At 34.5% G+C, this 19596-nt stretch overlaps 2 protein-coding genes across 19 annotated transcripts in view; one reads left to right on the top strand and one right to left on the bottom strand.

Moving 5' to 3' along the window:
• Positions 1–11915, bottom strand: part of LOC126878131 (heterogeneous nuclear ribonucleoprotein M-like) — a 206601-nt gene extending 194686 nt beyond the window's left edge. For 7 of the 17 annotated variants that reach the window (XR_007695567.1, XR_007695566.1, XR_007695565.1 and 4 more), the window contains exons 1-3: positions 10117–10509; positions 8574–8743; positions 6332–6564 (exon numbers count right to left, since the gene is read on the bottom strand). The gene's annotated coding sequence lies outside the window, so the exon portion shown is untranslated. Of the gene's footprint in view, positions 1–3876; positions 4044–6331; positions 6565–8561; positions 8744–10116; positions 10511–11608 lie in introns of those variants that run through there. The other 10 variants (XM_050640636.1, XM_050640638.1, XM_050640641.1 and 7 more) reach the window with 8 other exon arrangements.
• Positions 11916–12172: 257 nt separating this feature from the next.
• LOC126878146 (MOB kinase activator-like 2) overlaps positions 12173–19596 on the top strand; it is a 65194-nt gene continuing 57770 nt past the window's right edge. The window contains exon 1 of one of the 2 annotated variants that reach the window (XM_050640684.1): positions 12173–12654. Coding sequence is in view for 1 of the 2 variants with exons in the window: in XM_050640691.1 (XP_050496648.1) it covers positions 12650–12654 (5 nt within the window). In the remaining variant the exon portion in view is untranslated. The remainder of the gene's footprint in view (positions 12655–19596) is intronic. The other variant, XM_050640691.1, reaches the window with a different exon arrangement.

The following is a 19596-nucleotide window of genomic DNA, read 5'->3' as shown; positions in this document are numbered from 1 at the left end:
AGTAGAGAAACGTAATAAAAAGAGGGAGCGAACTGGAGTAACTGAACCAACCAATGGATTGCAAGAAATATAACTGGCGAGAAAGCATAAATGTGAAGAGATAATAAAAATCATACCACAATAAACATATTTTTTAACCCTTTTCAGCCCTTTTAACCATATTCATATACGTGTGTCTTAGCAAGCATGTCACCGTTCCAAGAAGACGTTTATCGTCGAGAATTAGAAACGCTGTACAATGTAAAATGCAAACGTTAAAAGCTTTCGTGCCTTGCGCGTGCAGGAGTCAAAATAAAAAACCACTGAAGAACAATAAAGAGAATGTTAAAAATCTTTTATGAAAATACTTCTATAGACTTTATCCGATGTTTTACATTAACTCGCAAACGAAGCTACTGTCTTTGTTTACGTTATTATTCCTCTTTCCCCTCTCTATTTTTCACGTTTTCCTTCGTTTTTTGCTTTTAATGAAAATGAACATGGTGGCCACCTCGAGCCATGGAAAATATTTTATTAACAATATTTTAACATGTTGCGACCTTACGATTTATTCTGCCATCTTCGATTCTCGTATTTGAATCAATGTGTTTTACGGTGTTAAATTAACAAATATTTTCAAAATATCATATGCAATAGAAAAGATAAATAATTATAAATTTACAAGATCTTTCAATTCATATATAAAGAGTGACATTTAACCAACTCGCATGTTGTATATTCAAGCGGCTCTAATAATTTCAAACCGATTTAAGCGCTTCAAACTTTGCTGCAATTTATACTACGTAACAACTTTGATTTTCGAGGAAAACTTTTCAAGCAACATCTCGTCATTATTAAAAGCACCAAACTTACAAATCCCGTAACGTTTGTAGTAAAGTATTTATAAGGGCGCATTACTAAATTGTTTTTACAAGATCAACAAGACATTCTGATTCTGTGAACTCTTTCATTAGCTGGGAAATTGTAATAGATTCCAATGTATGAAAAAAAATATATATATAAGTATATATACATATAAGGTATCCCACACAACTAGACTGAGTTATCCTTCATTAGGCGAAGTTTAATGATCTGAAAAGACGTATGATCTGGCATATGCATTCATTTCAGAAGTCAAAGCGTTTTGAAGTATCCCTAGTTAACTCTGCTGCAATCTATCAATTCTTTGTGTCTTAATTTCGCAATTCAAGTCGTTTCAAACAAACAAAACAGAGAAACTTTTAAGAAAATTTGAAACAACGATTCCTTCTCATTTTCCTCAAACTTAAAAGAAATTCGGAACGATAGAAAGATATGATCCGGTCGAAAATTACAGAAAGAACGCAGTAAGGCTAATAACTGAAAGCTTGCCAAACTGTACTGCATAGTTTCACAAAAATTGAACATTATTTAACTTATTTCCTTTATTATTATTTCATCGTTATTTTACCTCGTTTATTTAATATTTAACACTTGATGCTTAGTACTTAATACTTTAGTACTTGAAGGAGCACTCATCATAACAGATTTTGCTCAACGTAACCAGCTTTTATAGCAATGCGAATAAGGAAAGACAAACACGATACTGGAAATGTGAAACGAAGTGTAGCGCGCGCTCAACCATGTCGAAGGTGTAATTTACACGGCAAAACGGATTATTTGAGGGAGCCAAGAGGTTCGATGATTACGAACACCCATCAGCTTTGCGTTTGGCCAACGCAGAGTTGATGTTGCGGTCGTTTGTCAATCGCAACTGCGCACGATACGCGACGACATATTGAGCACGACCGCAAAGACAAAACCACTGGTTGGCGTCCTGACTAGACGTGTCTGTATCGTTCGCTTCAGCATTAATCAAAAATTCACTTGGAACAGTTAAGTATATCTACAATAGTAACGTTCAAGTTAGTATTTTGGAAAGTAAAACAAGTTCTACCTGCTGATTCAGCTCTGTCTACAATGGCTTGCCAGAGTACTCGTGCACTTGCTTGACACTATTTATCATACTATTTATTACTATTTGACACTATTTATCACTATTTGTCATACGAAATATTTTGAAATTTTATTAGCATTGTAACAACAGCCAACTCACATGACATGTATTAGTGAAATATTAGACGATCCTGAAAATGTATACAAACGTTATAAGATCGACGTTACAGACGTAGGATATTATATTTGAAGGAGACCAAAAGAACATTTAAACGAGCAGCCATTCGGAATACGAATAAGTCGCAGTATTCAGTGGGATCATCTGTTTAATACTTGCTTAAGACCGCTACTCACGTTGTATGTATTTTTCTAAATTTTTCTACACATCACTACGGCATAAATGTGTATGTTCTATCATCATATATTCTCTGCGCTTTTTTTTTTTAAAGACAAGCTTGTAGTTACAATCCTTTTTTTTTTCTTATTCAAGGAAACACTCTAAAAAATGACTATCGCAGCTGACTCGTCTACCAAATGTGTTAAATCGGAAAAATTCAGTACACGAGAGAGAAAAAATGTTTGAGTGAAGTTTGAAGTCGTATTAATTTTTAATACTCGTGTTTTAGATAAAATACTATTTTCTATGTCAGGGCGTTAAAATTTACGCTACGAACGTACTGATATATCGTATAAGTGATAATAAAATTAGAGATCTTAGAAATTGCAGATTAGAAATCAATTTGGAATATTCACTGCGTAGAATGCTTCATAGATTTATTTTAACAAATACGAGTATTATTTGGCAAATAAATTGAAAAATTCCACGTAAACTTATGATTATGTATACATATATTATAAGGTTCCAACAAAGTTATGGTCCATTCACATTTTGATAGCTGCAATTCTTTAAACTTGACGACGTATTGTATAGTTAAAGAGAATATAATAAAAAAAGTCATAGCCAAAGTCGGTCAAAGTGCCGTGTATAAGAGCAAAGCTGAACTCTTATGAAAAGGAAACAAAGTGGTTGTTGGTATTCGCAGCGTTACTTCAGGAGATGGTACATCGAGCTGTCGTAATATTCGACGGACACGTTGCTTTCGAGAATTGCACGACCAAACTTGACTTGGTTTGATGTGAAATTACACGCTATGCGTTCTATACCTTCTGTTCTCGTAAATTGAAATCGACCTTTATAATTCTTCTACAAAGTAGAAGATCATACGATAGTACCTACTTATATCTTAATATGATCATAAATGTTAAATAAAGAAGATTCTATCAAATATCTCTCGAAGGTCCTTTTTTCAAACACAAAAGTTGACTTAACTCATTAACAGTACAATAAGATAACGATGAGTTGAAAATGAAATATTTAGAAAATCATCGTCTCCTTATCCTTCAAATTTCCTCCAATTTTCACCTCAGATACAAAAAATATACGTATTTTTGATTTTTTATAGGAAACAAATATTAATAATCGCATTGCATATGAGGAAAAAATGTGTAGTATTATATTTAACAATATGCCCAAGTCTTTCTCCTGCTAAATTGTTAAATAACTAATTCTTGATGTCAATATCTCTGTGTCTTCATATTTCAATTTATAAAATCAATTACGTTTAATTACCGAGAATAACGCGTTCAGCCGATGATAACCTTTTGAGGAAAAATTCTTGATTAATATGAAATACGATTAAAATTCTAGAAAGGTACACCTTCTCTGTTACCCAGTTCCCATTATAATATCTTCTTTCCATAATCTCTAAGATAAGATCCTATCGTACTCAATTATTCAAGTTATGCATATCAAACACCGACCATCCACTTACTCCATCATCCTACTTGCCTTATTATTTAAAGCACAAAGTTGAAGTATAACTTATTATTGTGGATGTAGCTGGCGACTCAAAGGCGGCGGATTTTCAAATATCCTGAGGATAGCCAGGAGAAACATCTTACCCGGTCAAAAGAGCTGTCACTGTAGTCGAGGATAGCTGTCGCGAAACTTCTTCGGGAGCGGAAGGAAACGAGCGGTCGAGAGATGAATCCAAAGTCAAGCCTGAAGAGAAACAGGCCTCAAGGGGCACTCCTAGAATATTTGACAACATGTGTCCCCGGACGATCGTCTGGAAGAAAAAGCCAACTAAAATATACGTGCTCGTTGGTATGGCGTACACATATGCACATCAGAGCAGGACGGTTCTTGGGATTTGCGAAGACAACCGACGAGACGCGGCATCACGCTGTTATAAATATCAAAGCGGGACAAGCTTTCGCCATTATCAACGTCATTTATCGTCGTCGCGGTACAAGCACGGTATAATAGATACGCCGTATGGATAATCCGTGTTAAGGCTGCTGATGCTACTAAATCTAGGATTTTCGTCCCTCCAGCGAGTTTAACTCGAAACGTTTTACAGGATCCTTTAAACGGCGAACAGAAACGTGTCTAATAATAGGGTGCTTCATATTTAAATGCTGCTGTCCAATGCCTCGGAATAACGTTCTACGTGGATAACTGAATTTTGGAATCGCCGCTACTGTTTTCAGCCATGTAGATAACGATGCTGGACAGTTATCCACTTTAAACTTACTATCAAAGTAACATTTTCGCAAATTGTGCGAAATACATGTACAGATGTTGAAGATTTTCGAAGGAATAGGCGTGGGTGATGCAAACCGTATGAACTCGAAATAACGCTAAAACCAGTCAGAATATTATATAATGAAATCCATATGATATGATTACGATGATTATTATTCTGTTCGATTTTTTCATCATTATCTGTAAAAATGTGAATTTGCATGAACACTCCGCATTCTAATAACGATTCGTGTCAAATACGATTTAAATATCGCGAAAAAGTTTATTCACCCTGGCAACGCTAAGTACGGGCTATCAAACCTTACATCTACTATATCTGTATATATTTATATCTATATATTTATAACTCTATGATCATGAAATGTATATCCATCCTGTATCATCTCGACTGCTCGCTGCGGTGGAATCTACCGCAATTATGCGAAGCGTTTTCAAGGCCATATACGAATTTCGAACCTCGCGTGGCTAATAAACTTCAATAGCCATACCACGACAAAAATCACAACGCACGTTCCTCTGATTAAACGAAATTTCCATCTTCTCTCATTCTTCAAATGGTATTTCCCTTCACAACATTAAGATCTGATAGAACGATAGGGAGCACGTTGTCAATGAATAAAAAGTAAGAGGGTTTGTATCAAAAGGAACGTTGGAAACGACCTTAGCCCCCAAAAGGGACAAGTAATTAAAATAATCTGGGACAATGACCTAGCAATAATTTAGAGGCGAGATAAGGAAGATACGTGATACGTGTAAGGTACGAGTTAATTTTAAAATGTACTTGTAACGCTAGAGCATTTTGTGGTGCATTGTGTGTGTAAGCGTAAAATTTGTTGAAAAGAATGAATAGAATCGAGAGATGCAGCTTTAGGATAATTTAGAGTATCCGCTTCACAGAACAAAGTTCTTGGAGGGAAATTTAATCTCAAACGAAGTAGTAAGTAGCGAACAAAAGATTACATACAAAAGCGCAAATGAAAAGTACTGTGTGTGTGTTGATAGAAGCTCAATACACTTACGAAATGCTCTACGATGCAACGAAATTCAAAATATGTAAACCTCAACCAATAACCAAGAACTAAGTAACTAAGTAAATTATATACCAATAACTTTAAACTAGACTTTGAATGTCGACTTTTCATGAAATGTTTATCATAGCACGATGTTCAGCGCGTTTACCACGCATATGTGACGCTTTAAACGTAATTTAGCTGGAAAATAAATGGACACATAACTAACATGCTTGGTTAAAAGAATAAATCTGAAACGATTATTCTTTACAATAAACGATATATATTATACCAAAGTATAAGAAACAAAACATGATCTGTGGTGGTCATTTTGCTTCAATCCACTATGGTAACGTGCGTGTTTAGTTACGAAAGAACAGAAATTACATTCGACGATTTCCATTTCGATTCATTTCAGTTGTGCTTCAATAATAAATAAAAATTGCACGTAGTGTTTAACATATATCAACATGAAATGCGTGTGAAGAGATTAACTTGTTTACTGCAAACAATATGCAAGTGATGCAAAGATAACGGAATATTTATCAATGTATATTCAGTATAGCAACATGAAACGCTTAAAGAGCTAAAAAACTTGTAACGAGGCCGAGTAGCTACACAGGTACAAACATTGGACACGGTCTAAAGCGAAATTAGCTAAGTTCCGGGGTGGATAACGCAACACACTCGTGAGCTGGATATCAGAACTAAGCCGTTTTGTTCTACGTTGCACCACTGCGGTCGTATAAGCTGCCATACCACGCGTACACCCAGTATACCAACTTCCAAAGTGACTTACCCAAATTTACATTTAGCTCGTCGAGAAGGCAGCGGAAGATCATGGTGTCCTTATCTGTCCTAACATGTAATATTTTCATTTCTTCTCTTTCTCTTCTTTTTCTTCGCCTTAACTTGTACGAGACCAATGGTAGGTGCAATACGTTCCACGATAATGTTATAATTTTCCCCAATAATTTTTCTAACACCACTCAGACCTATCGGAATATAAGGTCCCGTTATAAGCGAAGATCACTGAAACAAAACACGATAAATACGATATGGGACTGCAAGTCATGTTTCAAACTAATAAAAGTTATCAAATAAAAAAAAAAGAAAGACGATAGAAGACGCGATAATTGTTTTTTCAAATTTAAATATAAAGTAGCTGAGATAGAGGAGTGCGGCGACGTTCAACTAAATTAAAATTTCAGCTCGCATGCTAAAAATTAATGTTCTCCTTAAAAATGTAATTAAATACATTTCCCAGCTGAATCTCGAGGATTCGTTACGCTCGTAAGAGAAGTTTATAATTCAAGAACGTGCAATGAATTACTCATGAGAAGATGCGGAGGATTTGAATTTGTCATGAATCGGATTTTACCGCGCGTAAAGTGCTTAAAACTGGAATCTCTTTCGTATCATTTGATTCAATTTTATTATAGGTACGTCTCCTTCGACGTTCCGAGTTAGAAAATTCATAACAGCGTGTGCGTTCTCTGCCATCCACTAATTCCACCGTCGTACGCCTTATCTCGATCTATTTGAAGTTTAGCGGCTATTGGAATTGGAAATGAAATTTGGTAGACGTACAAATGGAGACTAACAGGCGCAATACGTGTTACGCCACTGAAACAGCTGAAACGTATTGTGTGCTGGCATGGCAATCGATTTTAGAAACACCGATTTATGTTTACGGTCGTTCGAATACCTATAGACACGGAAGACTCACTGTGAAATGCGTGAAAAGCAACATTACTCTATCGACCACCTTGTTGACACAATTAACTCTTCGTTTCTCCTGAATTCTTCGGTCCTTGAATTCTTATCTTTGAATCGTGATCTCGTTTTAACCAAAAAACGTTTAATGTTTAACGACGTCTCTATCAAAAGATTGAAACGAAAAATCGCAGATATCGATAACGATTATTTCATCTTTTCTTCAAACTTAAAGAAATTCTTAAAGATAGAAAGATAAGATTGAGTCGAAGATGATTCAAAGAACACAGAAGACTTTGTTATAGTTCATATTATTTAGTCCCAGTTGTGGCAATAATTAAAGAAATAATAATATAGAAACATTCCTCTATCATAATTCTAAAGATATATTAAAGATATGAACCTTGTAATAGAATTAACTCAGTTGCCCAAATACTTCTGTATCGCAGTGTACATACAATATAGAATAGTTGAATGGTAGAAAAACCATTTGATTTGAATTTAGCGTACGTATTCTGAGAAGATAGAGAAGTTTGTAGAAAAGATATTGATTATTCGGAGTAAGTCTAAGAATTGGAAACAATGTAAAGAATAGAAATAAAGTCTCTCGCTAATCTTCTTGATGAAGAAGAAATATTTCAATTCCCTCTCAAGCGTTCAATTCAGAACAAATATTTCACAATTGAAATAGACGAGCTTCGATCCTTTCGACTATTGAAACTCAATAAATATCAGTTGTATATGACTGACATTCCCCAGTCCTACGTCAAGAAGATCTTTAGACATATCGAACGAGGTCATCTCTATTTTTGTATTTTATTTTGGAATGAAATATCGATATTTTTATAATTCAACAGGAAAGTCAGATACTCGTATCCGCAGATATATCTTTTTCAAATTTTCAAGCCTTTCGCTGGATGTATTCTGAACGATTCAATTTATAAATTTATTGAATATTACCAATTATTGTATTATTCTCGCACTTCTAAAGGTATTTAATCAAGCGAAGCGATTTTCGTAACGCGATAAAACTAAACGCAATATAGCGAAGATGCATTGTATTTTTTACGACATTTATAAACGCTATACGATTATTAAATTATTAATGCAGAAGATTAGTAATCCTTGAGGCTGGTAATTTTATTATAGAGCCGTAAGAAAATTTAATCGGAATAAAACATGTAGCGAAAAATCGTGAATCTTCAGCATTTTGTCGTGATTTATCTTTAGGACAATAAAAAACTTCGCTATATTTCCATCTAGCATATGCATATATGCTAGTATATGATGCATAGTGTTAATAACGTCCGTACTCTCGTTCATACTTGCGTGTGCAACATCCTACCCATCCGCCACCTCTGTCACAGTTTTTCCCTCTTCCTGTTCCGTTACTGTTTTCTATCTTTCTCTTCTCGTGTATTTTCTTTCGTTTGTTTCTCACATGTATTCGATTCCTCTTTCTCCCTCTAATCCTTTATAACAGCGGCTCTCGAAGCTAAAAGTTAAAGAAATCAGAACACTTGTTCATAATTTTAAATAAAGATACGTATTATAGATATTTATGTATTTTTAATGTAAATGGATTTTTTTAAATATTGCGTATCATTATATATGATATATCAATATGAGCGCTTCCTAAAATCAAGAGATGTAGAAAATATAAAAATATTTGAGGACCACTGCTTTGCATACAGCGTACTTCATCTTCGTTCTTTGTTCTTTAGTTCTGTTTCCTTTGCACTTTCTTTACTGTTGTCTTTTTCTCGTCTAGAGAATGTATTGTATTCAACGTATGGTACAGTTACTCGGGTTGAACTTTTAATATGTCTCGTTTCAAAGTTTCATTATCTATAACACGACAATCCTGTAGTACGTTTTTATCGATGTATTGCCTTTCTAGTTACGAACCGATATAATAAAATCAAGAATATAATATCACATCGTCGCTGACCCATACATTTCAGGAAAATTAATATAGTAATATTATTGCATATTGATTTAACATTATGATCTACCAAAATTGTAATAAAATATTAATCACGAAGAAATCACGAAGTACATGAAAACAATAAGTACTGCTGTACTTATTAATGAAAATTCCACAATATTCACGACATTAATTATAAGCAATTAATTACGTACAAATAATATATTTGCAATATCATTACGTTATAATAAAAAGAAGACTTCGAAATGAAGTTGGGTACTGGAGAATAAATACAGAATCAATTGCGCTTGGAGGTCGTATCGTTTCATATTATGTACATGTACTGCATACACATACATATATTACACGAGAAGCCGTACACCTATATGAGAGACAGATACAATATTCTGTTGATACGAAGCATCAACGATGTCTCCGTTCGACCCGAACACGTATTCACTACTACAGAGGTTTATAATCCTAAATAGCTCGTGTTATCAGTTTTCCCTATTGCATGTTACAATATATTACATCCATGTTCCATTAGAATAATGGATTTGTAATATATAATAATAGTTCTCACATCGTATGTTATACGTTAACGTTGCATAAAAATGTGCTAGAAATAAAATACGACGGAAACAAATATATTAATCGGATTCAGATGTAAACCTGTTGTATAGACGAATATTTTATTCTGCTGTGAACGGTTTGAACTACTGTGTATATCCATATGCAAGCAACAAATAAAATCATTGTACCTATAATTACATACATATTTCCACTCAAAAGATGTTTCATTTTACTGTACACATATACGTAATAAATGTGTAATATCTACAGCATCTCAAAATATATACGGATAACTATAACCGATTGCAGAAGTTAAAACAAACGGTTGCATATATGGGTTATTTTCCACAGTAACTGAAATACGTTACCTATGGGAACAAAACCTCGATGGTACTGCGATGGAGCCGTAAGCCTGTATTGTTTTGAATATTCTGTGGATATATTTCTATGAATTTCCATGAATTTCAGACAATTCTCACGTAAGATGATCATTTACTTTGACACATTTCGCGATTATAATACCTGTGATCCTCTATCGTCGCTTTATAATATTATAACGTAACGCCAGACATACACAGATCTGGAAACTCCAGTGGAGGAACTAGAGCTAGGCTCGTATTATCGATGAGGTACCTTGTCTGTACTCTCACATATCGGAAGATGTTACTCAAATAAGGCGCTTCGATCGATTTCTTAGGTTTTATCATGCAGCGCTTGTTGTGACTGCAATCTGCAACACGATCCTGTCTCCAACTAGACTTTACTCCATTATGTAAATCTACATTTATCTAAATAACATTTTTCTGTATCACATGAAATACTATATATTTACTTTAAATATATTGAATAAAATTATGATAGATTAATCTATATTCGTTACTTACAGTGATAAGGATGGAGTAGATGGCGTGAAATGCAGAAGTCTACTAAATCGATCGCAGCGCTATTACCAGCGGCCAATTTATAAACCACACCTCTTGGAATTAAAACCCTTACCATCTCCAGTGGAATTTTCAGATCTGCGTAAGCGACCGTAGTCTGTACATGGTCTATATCACCGGCGATGTACAGCGTATTTTTTTTTTAGTTTATTTCCGATATAGTTACGTTTTGTCGATTTGATATAAGAAATATAGAACAGACGTGACATTCAATGTTTTTCGTGTCCCACGTTTTGAGGATCACCTCAACCTCTATACCAATTCCCGATCGTATGCGACGTTGTCGATTCAGTATAGTATTGATGTGAATTAAAACTAAAGCCTTATATGAAGTTATAAATAAAATACAGAACAGGATATCAAAATAATAAAATATTACACACACATCACGTGCATTACACATGTACATTGTACAATATCAAAACAATAAATTTTTCTTATCAACATAATAAGATTTTCATTTTTTGTTCGAAGTCAGATAAGTATTTATGTACAGAATAGGTTCATAATGGACTTCATAGGTATCTATGTCTAAAACCTGGCAACGACCTTCTGGAAGGACGGTTGAGCAGTGACTTTTTGCCGATAGTATGAAATGTGATGTTTCCATTATAGTACAATCAAATTGACTAGTAATCTAAGGTGATCGTTCATTCCAAAATGACAAAATTTATATATTTCAATTTGAAATAATATAGATTAATAATAATATAGATTTTTCGAAATTCTTTTACAAGATTTTTAGTTTTCACAGCGCCTCGGAATATTTTGTAATAATTTAGATATTTTCTTAACGTAATCATCGTTCAACGATTAATTATTAGACATATATATCTAATACATACATTTTCACAAATCTGTCTTACTTTCTAATATAAGATTATGTTGCCTTATATAAATTATTAATTTAATTACTCACGTTATCGTATTTAATGGCGTCTGTAATATGCCGCAGAATTTTGTTTATTTGAGCCTGCCATGCGATAAATATTTACGTCCTTACTACCTATGATTTCTCGTTCATATTATATAATAATTCACGTTCGAATAAATAAAATCACTGACCAGAGATTTATTTAATAGCACTGTGTTAAATTTTATCTTAATAAACAGAACGCGTTCAAGCGGACTAATTACAATCGTCGCGATGCATAAACTGTAGAGGACGTGAGAAACACTGACTTTTTTCGAGATCGGTATTTCAAAACGTGAGACACGAAATTCTATTTAATGTAACTTTTATTTCGTTATCCTTAGTCAATGTCTATACCTCACCTCATCATCAATGATATAAGTACTGTATCAACTGTAGGTCAAATTGGGAACTAGTATAACTACGCGAGTATTATTATTGATTACTAGTGAGACCTAGCTACTTGTGATGTTACCGACTCGAAATGTTTTACCATCTGCCTATCTCATAGCGAAAGGTTGTGTCGGGAACTATTCGTAAGCCAGTAGGCGCGATAGGTACTACCCTCTGCAGTCAGGTATTAAAACGGGGGTGTGCGATTGAATTGGTTTTTCGACGTCGGCTGATCAGCTGTGCGGTTTAAGTTGGACTTTCCCCTTGTGGTGTGGTGTCGTGCACATTCAGACTTGCGTTCGATTGGCATAGATACGTCGGATCCGTGTATCGAGGATAGAATCAGAACGGTGTCAGAAATACAGGGACGAAGTACGCGCTGGCGGCGATAAATCGGTAGTATTTTCTGGTGAAGGGGGGCAAGTGAGGCATGACGGGAACAGGTGACAATAGAGCTTCGCCATGTTAGATTTGACGAGATCACGAAACGTGCGCCGCTGCTGCTGCTGCTGCTGCTGCTGGTGTTAGTGGAGAGAGAGAGAATTTATTTTGTTTTCTCGACTCTCGTGCTACTTTCCTCAGCGGTGATCCAACTGAAAATCATCCAAGCTGGATAGGTTACCCGAGTATCTCCGCGATACCGTGGACTGGTTTATGGGGTAAGTGTTTTCGAGCGAAATTTTCACGTTCGGTCAACGATTTTCTCGATAACTCGAGAATCACCGGAGCCACGGAATAAAAGGTTAACCTCGACGTTCATTGATGGCCTAACCTCCCCGTCGAGGTTGACGCTCTCTCGCTCCGGTTTGTACTCCGTTGCACGTTTAATAATCGTCTTGTCGTTTCCTTTTTTCTGAGAGAAAGTGACCTCTGCAATTTTTCGTTTCATCGTTTCATCGTGTCTCGCGTTTCTATGCATGATACTATCCAAAATTTCGTTCGGGAAAATAACGCGTGGATAGAACGCCGTTGTTCGACCGCACAGTGTCTCCTCGTTCTGCTCGCCGTTGCTTTATATTCATGGAAATCGCTGACAGTGCCGATGACAGCGTCAATTGTATTGTTCTTAGTCAGGTTACAAAGATCGTCAGAATTCAGGATATTGATATTTTTATGTAAAAATGCGGTTTCAAGTGGCGACGTTAAAAATGTCCGTATGTGTTTGTTAAACGCTGACAATTCACGTTACGTTTATTGGATTTCTTATTTTTACCCTTTTATCGCGATACGTAAGAGAGTAACATGCACCAACTTACGAGAATTACGTAAACGTGAATTGCATGATATCCAAGGAAAAAAAGCTGAAAAACATGAAACGAATAACATTTTTTTACGCAAAATCCATTAAACTTGACCGGGTCTGCAAATCTACTTACATTATCTTATTATTGTATTTCATTTTCTGCTGATGATACGCGTGACGTGTGCATTGTACCTGGTCGATATTTTCAAAAATGTTTTATCAGCGTTCAAGAAGTGTGTTATTTAGAATAGAGTATAGAGTAGTTAAAACCGCAAAATAAGGTAGCTTTAGGTCTTTTCAATTTTAGGTTATTGTCTGTGTTAGCCATCCGTAGAAAATATCGAAATGATTTTATCTATTTTGTAAATTCAGAAATGGCGATGTGTCACGTTGTTACTGCGTTGTTACTACCTTTTTCCTCTTTAATTATATCGTGACACGTGTGAGTATTATGCTTGTGTCGTTCTGTATTGGTGTCTGACGTATACCTAAGTTCATCCTCCAAGTAAAGTACGTAGTTTTCAAGTAATATAGCATACTCATTGTGTTCATAGTATAGATTTCCTATATTATCATTCTGATTGTTGTATTAATGAAAACTCGAAACATAAACGATTCAGAGTGCCGTATTTTGCCATAAAATTGGTACTTCAAGTTCCTTCGAAAAGGAAAATGTATTTCAATGTTACCAACTTAAGAAATATCGATATATATATTTGAACGAATGGAAAACACTCGATCATGACGAATCACTTGAATGTTCGAATCTTTTAGAATTACTTTATCAAATGTTCACGATACGAAAGTGCAGGCATATCACTGTCGCGACGATAAAATTATCACGCGCCACTACCTTTTGCGATTTCTGCGTACGAATCATCGCCAAAGGAAAAAAGCACGATGTTGATAATTCGTGATATCGTCGAGTATGTACAATGGATGACCGGTTGTACAATGAATATCGGCATCGGCGCGCTAATTTCACGCGTCGACAGCGCGCAAAGCGACTGTTAGCCATAGAAACGAGTCGTGAAATAGCGAACTGTGATATTCATAATCGCATACGTGCGAATTACTCTTCTTTTTCGTCCCGCCAGGTGGACTCGAAGACGTAGAATAGGGCGTCGACTCACGTGAGCTGATTTTCTCAGTGACGAGGTCGCTTTTAATGGTTTGCGGTTCATTTCATTCTTTTTTTTTTCTTCTCTTTTCCGTTTCCGTTCAATCTTCGTAGTGTGGTTGAAAACGTATGATTTTATCAGGGCTTACAATGGAAGCGAACAAAAAACAAAGGGGGGAACCAGAGACAGAGTACGTACAGATAGCGCTGTTCGTTTCAATTAGGTGCGCCGTTATTTTTGTGAACGCGACCCCGAACGTTAATTTATCGTCTTATGGAAATGATTTGGCCTGAGCTTCGATCACTGCAGTGTACGTATCATGTAAAAATATAACGTGCTACTTTTAGCCTATTGATACTTGTGGAAACGCGTATCTTTTATTGTTAATGGAACCTTTCCGTAAGTTATCGAGCTTGTGGATTATATATATGTATACAGTGGCCCGGTAGAAATAGAACGATTGATTAACGAGATTATATTGTATATTCCGGGTGATCGATAGAAAGCTTAAGAAAATTTTTTGGGATAATTGTTTTGTTGAAGAATTAAATATTTATTTGTCCTGAAGGTCTATTTCTAAACTATTTCTACACTATTATAAACTGTTTACTTGTTTGAAGGTTAGTTTTCCGAAATTTCAAGATTAGATATATCTTTTGCGACGAAAATATGTCGAACAGCATATAATTACTAAATTCCATTACGTTTGTAGCAAAGATAGTAAAATTATTATTTATTGTACAATTGTATAATTTATATACTAAAAGTATGTAGATTTTATATAGAGAAAACATATGTATTTCTAATAATGCAAATATGCAACTTCGACTGGATCACTGTATATATATATATACACGTATGTATATTCTAATCCAATTTCTACCATTATATATTAAAGATTATAATATTCATAATAAACACCTACATATATTCTTTCACAAATACACATTCACAAGAAGCCATATTGAAATTTGCTCGGTATCACATAATGTACAGTCGGTGCACTGCATTTAATCAAACGTTTCTTATTATTTTTCAAATATAAAGACATAAAACCGTAATGTTAGAATTGAGATTTTCTTGCTGATCGTGTGGAACAAAAGTAGAATTTCTAAAAAAATTCATTGTACGTAATGTACGTATGTGAATTATTTAATAAAAAATCGCGTGTGATCTTAAAAGCAATATTGTAGTTGACATAAAGGATAACATTCGTAAATGATTATACACTTGATTTTGCTATTTTATAAATAACCTATTTATGCAAAAAATCACATTACAAAGTAATTAACGATTAATTATCTATTAAAGAGATTTTTAATCGATAAAATTTTGCGGAAAATATTCCTAAAGCAATATATTAGATGTGTAGGAGATATCGATAGTTATACGACGTATCGCCGTTAACAATGCTTCCATATTAATGCTTTGTTAGCTGTGTAACGTGAAATAAATTATATTTATACCTGTAACTTATATTTATATAATGCATTTCAACAGCAATATATAACCATTTATTTATTAGAAAAACGAGTTCGAACGTGTAACGTTTCCCTTAAAGATGGTTGAATTTATAAACTTATAAAGTGGCCAAAATAAATTTCGTCGCTTTTTTAGAGAAACATGTAGCGAGAAAACATGAGTAAAATCTACACATAATATAGTATCTTTTAAATATCAAATATTCTGATGTCTAATAGAATTCCATTCTTATCTTAATCTAAATTTCAATCCTGACTTTTAGCTACTTGGCATTTTTTCAATACTTTAGTTTAATTGATCCCACAAGTTCTATAGGGGGTTTAGCTTGGTTGATTGAAGAGTTGAGCGTTAAACTTTAGGACAATTGCATAATAAATATTCTTTCGTTATTTAAGTTTTTCCATTAAGCTCATTATCTCGATTGAACTTGGTTGTGTTTTACGTTTCTACTTTATGTCTACTTTTGAACAGATTTTCTTTTAAAAGGTTCAAAAATTACTTCTTATCTGAGATATCCATCGGTGAATACCAGTTCACCAACACCAACGCTCGAGATATATCCCCATACCGTTACAGAACCTGCTCTCTGTTTCAAAGTTTAGTTTTATTAAACTTTTAGTTCTCGTGGTGCTTCGTTTGCTCTTCATCGCCCTATGCTTTTTCTGTCCGAACCAAAAATGCCATGTTTGCTTTCATCCGCAAAAACAATATCCTTCCTTTGCGATAAACCCTTTAGAATATGTCACTCTTCTTATTTCTTATCTACTTTATTTGTGTATAGCATTATTCGAAATACGCTAACATAATATTCGTTTGTTTTCCAAGTACTCCAAGTATTATTTCATGAAAGATCTTCGAAGCAAGAGCTATGAAAAATTGGGAAGCAAATTTTTTTCAATAGTTTTCTCTTTATCAATTTTTCCATTTCACCTTCAATTTCATATTTATAAACGTTCTGTTTGTTCCGTTTATTCAACGTATATTTCTTATATCTTTCGACAAAATCTACTACTTGTTTATATCTTTCCTCGTCCCTTAACAATTTTCCAGTTTTACAATAACTTTTACCCTTTCCTTTATAATAAATTACAAACTACTTTTTATCAAAACTGAGACTCTTTTCTATTCGTAACGCGTTAAACTTGCGTTATTAATGCTTCAAAGTATACCTTTATACTGACCTAGAATTATATTGCAGCAGCTCATATTCGTAACGAATACGAATAGCGCGTCAGTTTCTTAGAGAAGATAGATCGCAGAATGTAAGCATCCGAATATCATTTTTACGTGGTTTTTTTTTTTTTTTTAATTTCAAATCTATCATACGAATAATTATTATTGTTAAAAGGAGACGCAATTTAATTTTATCTTTATGGAAATGCATCGAATTTCGTGATCTACTTTTCCCAAAACTACGAGCCCAATTTTAATTCGATATTCCATCTGTTGAATAAATAAGCAATTAAATAAATAATATTAATAAATATAATATAAATATAAATAATATTAATTGAACGTAATCTTTTTCACAAAGTCGTTAAGAAAAAAGTAACAACTTTTTCAAAACCTGATTATTAATCTTCCTTTTCCTTTCTTTATTTTTGTTTTTTTTTTTTTTTTGGAGTATCGCATTTCTTGAAACGTCTTGTTATTACATAAACAAACGATTATATTATCAATTTCAATTTCTGTCCGGTTTGTTATTATTATACGACTTTGCTATATCTCTAGCACCAACTGTACGTGTTTACCATACTCTCAAAGCATTTGGATAGGACAGAGTGTGTGCTGCGCGCGACGAACATCACGGAAAGTGAGCGAGAACACCGTAGACCGTAGTGTGGTTGCTGGCTTGAAACCGAGCGGACCGATGAGTCACGCCGTTGTTTCGCGCCGCGATCAGCTTCCTCGGTGAATCACGCGGCGAGTTTGCTCGCCAAAACGGAGACACCGTAGCGTAGTGTTTCCTCGAGACGTCGTAACGTGCAACAATTTTTAAATACCATGGCAATTTTAGATTTCTGTTTAAAATTCCATGAAATCGTTGTCACACTGATCGTCGTCTCTCACATACGATGAAACCTTTAACAAATTTTAGCACGCAGTATTTGCATCCAATAATCGAATTTATAAACTTTTATCTCATCAATTTTAAAATCGTCTTATTATTCCGTAAAAGATAAAATAAAAATTAATTGGTACATTATTCCATACTTTCGTTAGAATTATATGCGAAATACGATTTTATTTAAACGCGACTTTTATTATTTGAAAATACGTTTTGATATCGAAGAGAAAATTTGAACGTTGTTATGCATTTCTTTTACAAAGACTATATTCCTCTTGAGCAACATTTTCTTCCGAAGAAAATAATAACAGCAAGTCATCTATAGATATAAGTTACTCTTTCTTCACTTTTAACATCGATTTCACGTTATCCAGCCTTTATTTTTAACATCATCCCTAGTAAGGGTTATAAAAATATCGCTTTAAATATTCGACTTGTTTCTTCACGAATCGTTCTACCCAGTATAATATCTTTTACATATTTCATAAAAGTTAGATCATTCAGAATTAACAATTCTATTTATAAATGGGCGGCGAACAAATTAGGCTTGGGTTGTTGAACGGTTCGCGAACGTGCTCGGAACGTAAAGTACCGCAATGTATATTGTATTCTTTAAATAAATCCGTGCCGGAACGTGTGTGTATAGACCGCGCAGATAAAACGGTTTTATCAACCACTTCGACGATAACATAGCTTTGGCGAACGCGTACGCGTTGTTGACGGATCTGCAAACAAACTTATCGCGTGATATCGTCTTATGCGACGTGCCTCTGACAAAGAGATCTTTTCTACCTTCGCGCTACATATATTCAGCTTCGTGTTCCACGTTCTACGTGCAAGCTAAACAAACGTTAGAATTCATCATCTTTAACGTTGCAATATTTTACCGTGGTAAATGGTGAAAATTGGAGCACATGGTAGAGATGTTAGAAACGGAAGTTATGCATCTTGGTTGATCAAGGTCGCCATTTTATACCTTGTACCGTTTTGTGCGCATTATGGGAGCGATGTTAGAATTTGCTAATTAGTACTTGCTCAACCGCTAAATACATATTCTGTACGATTTATCTCTTTCGTAGTCTCGAAGAGTCATCAAATAATTCCGATGTTATGTTGATTTTCCCAAGGCTGCCACAAATCAACGCTTTCCTCGAATAAAAAGTAGAGTCTCGACTGCTATCGTCTTTGTAAAAGTTGCTGATCTCATTTGCCGTCAATATTTCGTTTTATCCGTGGCTATTTAACATTGGAAAGTCACTTCCGATCGATATCAATTCTCGATTTAAGAAAGAGCAAACAAAAGGTCGTATTCTGCATATCTTCGTTATAAATTATTCTTTAAATTCACATTGAATGATGGAAGAGCCTCGTTAATTATATCAATAGCTAACCGCTTCGTGTTTCTGCAGACTGATCAATACCTTTTTTTCGATGCTCGCAAATGGAAAGTGCTAATAATTTTCTTCTTCGAGCATCGTTCTTGAGATTAAGCTACAGACGCAGAACGCCGGAGAAAGTTTCTGCTAGGTAAACAAAATAAACTGATATATTCTCGTCGACTATTACTATCATATTGACGATCGCTTATTTTTAGATGGAAATATGTAGATTAGTCGATAATTGCTGCAATAATCGCTAATTACGCTACTATATTCAGACATTATTATAAAAGTATAAGTATAGGATA

Source organism: Bombus huntii, chromosome 2, assembly GCF_024542735.1.
Source record: "Bombus huntii isolate Logan2020A chromosome 2, iyBomHunt1.1, whole genome shotgun sequence".
Classification (NCBI taxonomy): Eukaryota; Metazoa; Arthropoda; class Insecta; order Hymenoptera; family Apidae; genus Bombus; species Bombus huntii.
This window is presented reverse-complemented; position numbering and strand designations above follow the sequence as displayed.